Genomic DNA, 10975 nt, shown 5'->3' on the forward strand with positions numbered 1-10975 from the left:
GCCAGGAGGTTGGACAAGCTTGATTTAGGCCAAACTTAAATTTAGCCTAAAGCTGCCCCCTCACATATTTTAACAAAACTGAGTTTTGGTTTTTCAAGTTTGCCTCCATATAGTACTCAAATATGCTTGGGACTTGAAATATATATATTTTAACTTGTTATCTGTATGCTAATATTTAATATCCTAAGGACAGGTGGCAGAGTGTGGGCAACTGAAATCCAGCCAGCAGAAGAGAGAGAGATTTGGGGGAAGGCCAATGCCAGTGTCATGACACTGCTCTTCACAAACAACTGAGGACTTCTAGATATCTCTGCTGTGCAGTCTCCACCATGAAATTCTGAAAATTAAATGCTGTATTGAATACACAGGTAAAAGCAAACAATAAGGTGATACAATTTTTGGACATAGCGGTAGATCTGGGGTTAGAGCCTAGGGTTATTGACTGTGAATTCAGGGTCCCTTTCACAATATCAGATTACATCTTTTAGGGCTTTGTAGGAACTCAAATCTGCTCAGAGGTTTGTACCTGAAGAGTAGTATGAGAAGCACTTGTTTTTTAAACACATTCTTCAAAAGTGGCATCTTTTCAATGATTTTTAAAAAGACAGTAACATGATAGTTGCCAAGACTATGGATAAAAGGCAGCAAAGAAAGCAGCATGAAACACTTAACACCAGCCAACATCTTTGGTTTTAAGTGAAATAGAAACATAGCCTGGAAAATTGAGGCTGAAATGGAATTTACTGGAAGCCTTTTGAGTAATCGTTCTATGTGGGAAATGTGTGAGGGGAAAAGTAAAGACAAACATTCGGCCGGGCGCGGTGGCTCACGCCTGTAATCTCAGCACTTTGGGAGGCCGAGGCGGGAGGATCACGAGGTCAGGAGATTGAGACCATCATGGCTGACACGGTAAAACCCCATCTCTACTAAAAATACAAAAAAATTAGCCGGGCGTGGTGGCGGGTGCCTGTAGTCCCAGCTACTCGGGAGGCTGAGGCAGGAGAATGGCGTGAACCTGGGAGGCGGAGCTTGCACAGTGAGCCCAGATCACGCCACTGCACTCCAGCCTGGGCGACAGAGTGAGACTCCATCTCAAAAAAAAAAAAAAAAAAAAACAGACAAACATACAATACCTTTGAGGGTAAACAACCTTTATCCCACGTAAATGGCAATGCAGATATAATAAGCAAATGATACAATAAGCAAATTGCTTTTTTTTTCTTTTTTTATTATTATTATACTTTAAGTTTTAGAGTACATGTGCACAATGTGCAGGGTTGTTACATATGTATCCATGTGCCATGTTGGTGTGCTGCACCCATTAACTCGTCATTTAGCATTAGGTATATCTCCTAATGCTATCCCTCCCCCCGTCCCCCCACCCCACAACAGTCCCCGGAGTGTGATGTTCTCCTTCCTGTGTCCATGTGTTCTCACTGTTCAATTCCCACCTATGAGTGAGAAATGGGAAGGGGAGAAGGGAAAAAAAAAAAAAAATATATATATATATATATATATATATTTACACTCACCAGACTATGTTGGATTCATTACCAGACCGGGAAGCAACAGCCTGGGCTCCAGAGTCAGCCACTTGTCTGTGCACAGAGGAGGAGAGGTCTCAAGAAGCTTGGGTGTGGCCTGGGACCCTGGGTCTTTTTTTTTTTTTGAGACACAGCCTCGCTTTGTTGCCAGGCTGGAGTGCAACGGCATGATCTTGGCTCACGGCAACCTCCGCCTCCCGAATTCGAGTGATTCCCCTGCCTCAGCCTCCCGAGTAGTTGGGACTACAGGTGCGCGCCACCACGCGTGGCTAATTTTTTGCATTTTAGTAGAGACGGGGTTTCACCACGTTGGTCAGGATGGTCTCCATCTCCTGACCTCGTGATCTGCCTGCCTTGGCCTCCCAAAGTGCTGGGATTACAGGCGTGAGCCACCGCGCCCGGCCGACCCTGGCCCTTTTTGTAATGCGTTAATTGGCATGAGGCCCAGTCACGAGGGCCCTTCGCGACTGGGCTCAAGGAACACATAAAGGTCAACTTGTTTTTGTGATTGTCTGTTTTTCAGTAACTCAAGTACAGGTACAGAGTTATCTGTAACAGTGCTGGATGAATGAATGCCTCAAGGGGCTCATGCAACCTGTTACGGGACTTGACCATTGTGTCCACGTTCAATTGAGTTCAAATTTAATATTTAACTTTTCCTCCATAGTAGCTGGCAGAATTATAGCGAAGGCTGGAGGTACAGGTACCAAGGTTGGGCGGAGGAAGCTATATGGCTGGAGCCATCTTCAAGGGCTTGGGGAGCCACCGACACCACTTCCAGAATGGCTGCTATGCTGCCTCTACTGGATTCAGGTTGCAGTTGGGAGGCGGGGCAGGAGGCGGGGCTTGGGCGGGTGTCACTCCACCCCTTTGACGATTACAGACCGGCCTTAGGACCTGGCGCAGCAAGGAATGAGGCTTGGAGGCGGGATAGAGGAGGCCGTCGCTCATATCTAACGTCATCAGCTCGCGCTGGCGGTAGATGAAGACGCCAACAGCAGCGGAGAAACGTTTTCTCTTTTCTCTCAGCTTGCGCGCACCATGGCGGCCCCTGCCCAGCAGACTACTCAGCCTGGCGGCGGGAAGCGCAAATGCAAGGCTCAGTATGTGCTGGCCAAGCGCGCTCGGCGCTGCGACGCTGGCGGGCCCCGTCAGCTGGAGCCCGGGCTGCAGGGCATCCTCATCACCTGCAATATGAACGAGCGCAAGTGCGTGGAGGAGGCCTACAGCCTGCTCAACGAATACGGCGACGACATGTATGGGCCAGAAAAGGTACCGGTCCCGGGGTGGGCGGGCGAGTCGGCTGCCAGGCCTTGCGGGAGGGATGGCTGCCGGTATGGGCATGCGCGTCTCGGGTTGTCGGCGTGATGGCTGTAGGGGCGTGGCCTCGCTGGCGTTTCCGTCCCTGGTCCTGAGACGTTCGCAGACTGAGGTGCTATCGGTTTTGTGCTTGAAGTGCTTGCACCTTTTCTTTCCATCATTAACCACGGTAGCTCCCATTACTTTTATTTTTATTTTTGTGAGACAGGGTCTCGCTCTGTTGCCCAGGCTGGAGTGCAGTGGCGCGAGATAGCTCAGGGGATCCTCGACTTCTCCTGCCTCAGCCTCCAGAGTAGCTGGGACTACGGGTGCGCGCCACCACTCTCGGCTAATTTTTGTAAATTGTAGATAAGGGGTCTCACTGTTTTGCCCAGGGTAGTCCTAAACCCTACACTCAAGCGATCCTCCCGTCTCTGTCTCTCAAAGTGCTGAGATTACAGGCGTGAGCCACTGAGCCCGGCCTAGCCCCCACTTAAGGATTGCTCATTGAGGGCCAGGCGGTGTGCTGAAGCTTTTTCAGAAACACATTTCTCATGACAGCCTCGTGAAGTTGGAGTAATAATGTGTTTACCTGAAGCAATAATATCTCTGAAATAATAGGTTTACTACTAATGCTAGTTATTGCACTTAAAATACATTTTAGAAAGTAAAAACTTCTACCAGTATCACCTAAAGTCTTACTGTTTGGCTTAGAATCTGGACCAATACACACATGCACACTGAGGGATTAAATGAAGAAGGGTAATACAGAGGGAATTTAAATTCACGACTCATCCTTTACTAGCTTGGGGACTCGGACATGGGCACATTATTTGATGCTGCTGAGCTAGACAAAAAAGAGAATACTTTAAGACTGGCTAGTGAGTTGCTTATGTACATAAAGTACATACTGGTATGTTAATAAAGTTTCTGTAAATGTATACAATTATTATTGTGCCTGACTGGCAATTTCATTGGCCACTAGGGGGCAGAGAGCTGGGCAACAAGTACATATCCTGTCTACTCCTGTACTTTGAGCAAATTCTTTTTTTGGAAGCGGTCTTTTCTGTCACCCAAGGTGGAGGCTGGAGTACAGTGGCATGATCTTGCTCACTGCAACCTCCACCTCCGGGGCTGAAGCGATCCTCCTGCCTCAGCCCCCGAGTAGCAGGGACTGCAGGCATGTGCCACCATGCCCGACTAATTTTTTGTATTTTTTGTAGAGACGGGTTCTCAGGCCATGTTATCCAGGCTGATCTCAAATTCCTAGGCTCAAGGGATCCGCCCACCTCTGCCCCCTAAAGTACTGGGATTACAGGCGTGAGCCACCATGCTTGGCCAAAATTATTGAACAATGTATTTCTGTGCCTTGTTCCTTAATAGAACAAGAGTAAGGGTTTTTAATTCTCCAAGTATTTGGTCTAATCTCACCAAAAGGACAGTGTCATGTGAGGCACACAGATACCTGGTCAAGGTGTTAAGGTCCACCCTGAAATGATTGATCTGGTCAGCACATTTCTCTCTGCCTCAAGCTGTCAGGATGCTTTTGAAAACGTTTTCAAATTTTACATTCTGTAGTCTGGGGGAATTCCCTCTTCCTCCACATTTTTTTTTTTTTTTAAATTTTTTTGAGACAGAGTCTTGCTCTGTCCCCCAGGTTGGAGTGCAGTGGTGCAATCTCAGCTCACTGCAACATCTGCCTTCTGGGTTCAAGCGATTCTCCTGCCTCAGCCTCCTGAGTAGCTGAGATTACAGGCGCCTGCCACCACATCGGGCTAATTTTTGTATTTTTAGTAGAGACAGGGTTTCACCATGTTGGCTAGGCTGGTCTCGAACTCCTGACCTCAGGTGATCTGCTTGCCTCGGCCTCCCAAAGTGCTGGGATTATGGGCATGAGCCACCACTTCCGGCCTTGCTCCACGTTTTGAAGGGTGTGGTGTCCCAGTTTCGTAAAAAAAGCTTTATTATCAATACTGAGTCAGCTGGGCATGGTAGCTCACACCTGTAATCCCAGCACTTTGGGAGGCTGAGGTGAGTGGATCACCTGAGGAGTTTAAGACCAGCCTGGCCAACAGGGCGAAACCCCATCTCTACTAAAAATACAAAAATTAGCTGGGTGTGGTGGCATGCGCCTGTAATCACAGCTACTCGGGAGGCTGAGGCAGGAGAATTGGTTGAACCCAGGAGGCAGAGGTTGCAGCAAGCCAAGATTGCACCACTGCACTCCAGCCTGGGAGGCAAAGCGAGACTCCATCTTTAGAAAAAAAAAAACAAAAAACAATACTGAGCCACCTGCCACCAGGATTTCACATAAATAATTACTTAGTGTTTAAATGTGAGCTGTTGTGTCGTTTCTGCTCATTAGTTTTATGCAAACAGTTTACAGACAAGGATCAGCAGCCCTCTGGAAGTGAGGGAGAGGATGATGATGCGGAGGCTGCCTTGAAGAAAGAAGTTGATGACATTAAGGCATCTACAGAGATGAGGCTAAGAAGATTCCAGTCAGTGGAAAGTGGAGCAAATAACGTCGTCTTCATCAGGACACTTGGGATAGGTGTGACAAATACTTGTTAAGATTATCGATCTCATAACATCTGGGTATCTTCCTGTCTCAGGGAATACTGCTTACAAAGTGGCTTCTTGGGCATGATTCAGTTAATCATTTGATGGCAGCTTCTGTATACTGTGTTAACAGTTGGCCTGTGGAGAGGTAGAATGGGGTGGTGGATGTAGCATTGGCTTATGAGTGGAAACCTGGCTTTGCTGCTTCCTTCGTATATAACTTAAGGCAGAACTAGAGTGCCAATTCTGTGTAAAAGGGGCAGCTGCTACTCAGCTCCAGCCAGTTGTTGCTGTTTGGGAATGCAGGGCCAGGTATTAGAATTTCTCAAAAGATGTTTGAAATCTGGAGTTTTTTTGTTTTTCAGTGTGGTCAACTAATTCAAAAATTTTCGGAGCAGCCCCAAATAGACTTGTATGTAGGCAGATTGCAGCCTGAGGACCTCCCTTTCATGATCTTGTGCCCAACATGGTTCTGGGATTCCTCCTGGGTCTGAGATTTAGACTTGTGTGCTAACTTAGCTAATGGATTAATTACATCTTTTAAAGTGACTCACAGATTTTTTTTTTTTTTGTAAAAAAATGTGTACTGTTTAATGTACTCTGTTGTTACAGGAAAACAACAGCATGGTGTTATGGTTGGATAACTCAGGACATCACAAAAATGTTAACAACGTTGTCTACCTAAACAGTCATTTCTAGTGCAAGCAGTAATAATGATGAAAAGTTAAAATATATTAGATACATTATAGTACATATTAGGCACTGAAGAAATATTGGTTGGAAAGAATGACTAGGTAGATTCATTTAAAATTCATTATGAGAATTTCTTCTGTCAACTTACGTCATTGCCAGTGAAAATTCATTTTAGAGTTCAATCTTTAAGATGTCTGAGAAATTATCTTCTTAACTTTTTTTTTCTGTTTTTTTTTTTTCTTAAGAGCCTGAGAAATTGGTGCATCATATTCTCCAGGATATGTACAAAACCAAGAAAAAGAAGACTCGAGTTATTTTACGAATGTTACCCATCTCAGGCACATGCAAGGCTTTTTTAGAAGATATGAAAAAATATGCAGAAACATTTTTGGAACCCTGGTTTAAAGCTCCAAACAAAGGGACATTTCAGATTGTGTACAAATCTCGAAATAACAGTCATGTAAATAGAGAAGAAGTTATCAGAGAATTGGCAGGTATGTTTCTCTCAGCGATTTTCCATAGGCATTCAATGGTAAATACTTGTTTTTTAAGGATTTTTTTTCTTTTTAAAGATTTAAGGCCTACATTTTTGAGTGTGAAACAAATATATTAAAATGTTCTTAAGATAATATTAAATCAACTGATTTCAATATGTCGGATATGAGATTTTCTGGTAGTTAGATAAAGTCTTTTTTAACTCGAAATTGAATTTTGTTTGGAAAAAAAAATTCTTATTAAATGTTGTGGGGTTTCATTTGTGTTTATTTATTGTAAGGGTTCAGAGTATTTGAAGTCCACATAGAGGAGTGGATTAGTGTATGTCTTGTTTTAACAAGAAACAGAGACAAAAGATTTTTTGTATCTATGAAATGTAATGGTATCCTCCTCAGCTATGTGTTTTTCTGTTTTTGTTACAGGAATAGTGTGCACCCTCAATTCAGAAAATAAAGTGGATCTCACCAATCCACAGTACACAGTGGTAGTAGAAATCATCAAAGCTGTCTGTTGCCTGAGTGTTGTGAAAGATTACATGTTGTTTAGAAAATACAATCTCCAGGAGGTGGTGAAGAGCCCTAAGGATCCATCACAGCTTAACTCAAAGCAGGGAAATGGGAAAGAAGCTAAATTGGAATCTGCTGACAAATCAGACCAAAACAACACAGCAGAAGGAAAAAATAACCAGCAGGTACCAGAGAATACTGAGGAGCTGGGGCAGACAAAACCAACGTGTAATCCACAGGTGGTAAATGAGGGAGGAGCCAAACCTGAACTTGCAAGTCAAGCCACAGAAGGATCCAAGTCAAATGAAAATGACCTCTCATAGGAAGTCATTTGGTGTTGGAGGTGGGTTTCTCACCTGGGGCTCTACGAGATGTTGCTGGGGCTCCACTTTAAATTGTGACTAAAAACAGTTTTTTGTTTGTATGCTGCGTTATGCTGTTGTCACAGTAGTGAGCAATGATTGCGCAGCCCTGTTAACAGTTTTGTTAGGGATCTTTCAGCCTTTATGGTGGTATGTAGAGGCAGACCCATGTGTTGCTGTTGCAAAGAGGGGAGGACAGGAGGGGGATATTGGCCTCTCCCAGGCTCCTCTTCTGCAGTGCCAGCTGACTTATGGGAGTGAACTAACTGTGAAGTAGAAAATCAGAGGGAAGTTTTCATTCTAAGGAGGAAGTTTTTACATGCCACAGCTCAGCTGTCCGCCTGCCACTTTGTTGTAAACATTGCAAAAATGTGGATCATGTAGGTTAGAAGTGATTGTTTAGTGAAGTTTTTGTACTTTTGTGATTTTCTTGTTTATGTCTGTTTTTATTTTTATATATTTTTTAACATTTGTGTGTAATAAAGCTGACGGTCCAGTGTCGCAATTTTGGAAGGCAAGATGTGAGAGAGAAGAGAACCATTTTAAGCATAGAGCTACAGACATTTCTGAAAAGGTTGATGATGAAGAGTTTCAGTCTTCTGAGTATACTTCAGTATACTAGTGCAACAAGGGACACAAAGAAATTCTGTCTTTATAAAGAAAGCTACTTCTCAAGGGTATTATGTGGACTCAGTCCAAGCTGTCCTGTCCCATTGTGCATCATCTGTGGCATGCAACTTACAAAACTAGCAATTGTAACAATAAATCACAGCCACTTGACAAGAAAGGATATTCATTATTTTCAAATGGCTTTTGGACTATCAAAAACAGGCTTTTGTTCAGAAATCACATTTAGTCAAAAGGTTTAAGAAGCAAATTATTTAGTAGCAGAACTTATCTCAGGAAAGGAAATATGCATAGTTGGTGAGAATCTAATAATATTAAAATGCTGGGGCAAGATGCAGTACAAAATTGAAAAGACTTTATTCTCAATAAGTTGATTTACTGATGATATCTCATGATGCAAACAAGGTTTTGTGTCATTAACTGAAAAGTAGCAGCTTCTCTATCCAGGATGATGAGTCAACAGTTTTCACTAATATTTGTCATGCTGTAGCATTTGTAAGATTTGTAAATGATGAAATTCAAAGAAAACTTTTTCTATTGCTAGGAGCCTCCCAGAACAAAGGCCAATATATAATGTTGTGACATCATATCTGATAACCAGAGGTCTGTTATCTACACTCCTGGTGCCCTATCAGTCATTTTGCATTATTAAAAAAAAAGAAAGAAATCCTGATGTTGACATTATAGCACACTGCTTTCTCCACAGAGATGCTGATGTCAAAAACTTGAAGATACGGTGATGTTCTGAAGAGTGTTACAGAACTGGTTACCTGTATCAAAGACCCATTTATGCAAAAATGTTAAAAAAACAAAAAAAAAACCCGAAACAAAAACCTGGACAAACAGCACATAAACCTCCTGCACCATACAGACATCCAGTGGCTTATCAGAGGAAGCGTTCTCTACAGGATATTTGAATTGAAAGGTGAATTTCCAGAGTACTTACACGAAAACAGCCAGCTTTTGCTGAGTGCTTTGGAAATGAAAAATGACTACAGAAACTAGCCTATTTTGCAGACGTTTTTCATCACATGAACAAATGGACAAGTCTCTGAAAGGTTCTGGGGAAAAAAATTTTTCTTAAAGTGACAAGAGTCTTAGATCTAAAAGGAAACTGACTTGCCACCTTGCCAGAGGAATTCTTGAAATGTTTCTGCAGCCACTTGGACTTGAAAATGAAGGGTGCAACTCTCAAATCTTGCTCTAACCCAGCTGGAGGAACCACAAGACCCAATGAAACAGCATTTTCTCTCCTTTCCCCAGCACTAGTATATAACTTATGAGGAACCCTTGTCTCTGAATCTGCTCAGCTTGAAATTTTGTCTCTGAAGGAAGAGAATGAACTCAGCCCTAGTCTGACAGTCTTAGATTTCTGTGAAATAACAGTATTCTTCAACTTAGTGCTCACACTCACATACCATGAGGATCTCTGCAGGGGTTTAGGGGTTTCCTGAATTTGAAAGTTTTTTCAAGGCCTATTTTTGGGTAAAACAATTGAAAAGGCAGACACCAACAAAGTGCAAAGTAAACTGTCCAGATTAAGAATATTAAGGAGCTGCAAAGTTAGCTTGTAGAAATGGGCTTATCCTTAAATTATAAAAAGTTAGGAAGTCCTAAAAATGTTAGGCTTCCTGCACAAGTGGCTATGTTCATTTAATGGCTAGTGAACATGGGAATGTATTTTTATCCTCCTAGCTAGTGGTTCTGTTTGGTAAACCAGACTAGAATGATTTGAGAGGGGCAAAGAGAATAGGCAGGACCTTCCTTCTATAGCTTTACATATTTAGAATGTTAATACTTAATGACATTGAAGTTACCTTGCAATGATTGATAAGAAGATTACTAATATCATTTAGGGGAATAGGGAGGATAGGATTTTGGTGCCTTCTTCAGCAGACTTGCTCCAAGACAAAGATTCTATTTTGATAATGCAAGACAAAAGGACTCGGAAAAAAATTGGCCATATGCCTACAGAACATACAACTCTGTGGAACTAAATTGTTTTTACTTTGTGAAAGCTGCTACTTCACGGAAAGATTTTGATTTTATAGTTTGTTTTTAATTGTCTTTTATATTTATTTGTATTTGGTAAGACTCGGTTATTATACAAGCTGTTCTTTCCCAGTTACAAAATCCTGTGTTCGGTTGTAACCTGAACTCATTAAAAGACTTGTTTCCAGGTTTATCAACTGCTTATTTTCACTGACATTTGAGCATGTTATTTTATAAATGACAAGATTCCAGGGTAGGAAGTGAGTGCTTTTTATTCCCCTTTTGTTTTTTCTTTTAAAAAATTACGTCAGTTAAAAAAAAATAAAAAATAAAACTGCAGTCTTGTGGTTTAGAAAACTTGTTTAGCTCCATAGAGGAAAGAATGTTAAACTTTGTATTTTAAAACATGATTCTCTAAGGTTAAACCTGGTTTTCAAATGTTATTTTTACTTGTATTTTGCTTTTCGTACGGCCAGATATCGAGCTTGTTTTTTCATAGTTGCTGATATTTTCAGAAAAATCAGAATAAATTTGTTCCCTAAATATTGGTGTTCTATACTTTTTCTTTCTGACTCTTAGTAAATCTCTTGCTTTACAGTATATATATATCATAAAATATGTTTATATGTCAAATTATAAAAAATGTCATGGACATGATCCTAAAAAATATAAACAGTTTATTACCCTTGAATAATTAATATTCCTAAATCCAAGTTTCAGATATTTTACAGTTAATTTGCTTCAAAATGAGCCACAGTAATACAGTACTTTCATTAAATTCACTTACTGATTTTTGAATTATTTATACTCTTCGTTTTAACAGTATTTTAATATCTTGAAGTTTGGTCTTACAAAGTTGTTAAGTAGAAGAAATTGTCTTGAACATTTAGGATAT

The 10975-nt window shown here is 41.6% G+C and overlaps 2 protein-coding genes across 3 annotated transcripts in view; one reads left to right on the forward strand and one right to left on the reverse strand.

Annotated features, from left to right (window-relative positions):
• ACSM3 (acyl-CoA synthetase medium chain family member 3) overlaps positions 1 to 2435 on the reverse strand; it is a 68980-nt gene extending 66545 nt beyond the window's left edge. The window contains exon 1 of the mRNA XM_063612118.1: positions 1533 to 2435. The gene's annotated coding sequence lies outside the window, so the exon portion shown is untranslated. The remainder of the gene's footprint in view (positions 1 to 1532) is intronic.
• THUMPD1 (THUMP domain containing 1) lies at positions 2434 to 10623 on the forward strand. 2 transcript variants are annotated; one of them, XM_055233112.2, is made up of 5 exons: positions 2586 to 2816; positions 5223 to 5397; positions 6344 to 6592; positions 7016 to 7442; positions 8795 to 10623. In XM_055233112.2, exons 1-4 carry the CDS (start codon positions 2586 to 2588, stop codon positions 7420 to 7422), a joined length of 1062 nt encoding a protein of 353 aa, XP_055089087.1. In that variant the 3' UTR covers positions 7423 to 7442; positions 8795 to 10623. The 2 variants fall into 2 exon arrangements, with proteins under 2 accessions (XP_055089086.1, XP_055089087.1); XM_055233111.2 differs by having other exon boundaries at positions 2434 to 2816; positions 7016 to 10623.
• Positions 10624 to 10975: the final 352 nt, after the last annotated feature.

The sequence above is a fragment of the Symphalangus syndactylus genome, chromosome 11 (assembly GCF_028878055.3).
Source record: "Symphalangus syndactylus isolate Jambi chromosome 11, NHGRI_mSymSyn1-v2.1_pri, whole genome shotgun sequence".
NCBI classification, from domain to species: domain Eukaryota; kingdom Metazoa; phylum Chordata; class Mammalia; order Primates; family Hylobatidae; genus Symphalangus; species Symphalangus syndactylus.

Bases quoted from the DNA above. Each gene is read 5' to 3' on its own strand.
- THUMPD1 (XM_055233111.2), top strand. From the start codon at position 2,586: ATGGCGGCCCCTGCCCAGCAGACTACTCAGCCTGGCGGCGGGAAGCGC. The intron at 2,817-5,222 runs GTACCGGTCCCG...TTATGCAAACAG, and splicing joins ACATGTATGGGCCAGAAAAG to TTTACAGACAAGGATCAGCA. The intron at 6,593-7,015 runs GTATGTTTCTCT...TTTTTGTTACAG, and splicing joins AGTTATCAGAGAATTGGCAG to GAATAGTGTGCACCCTCAAT.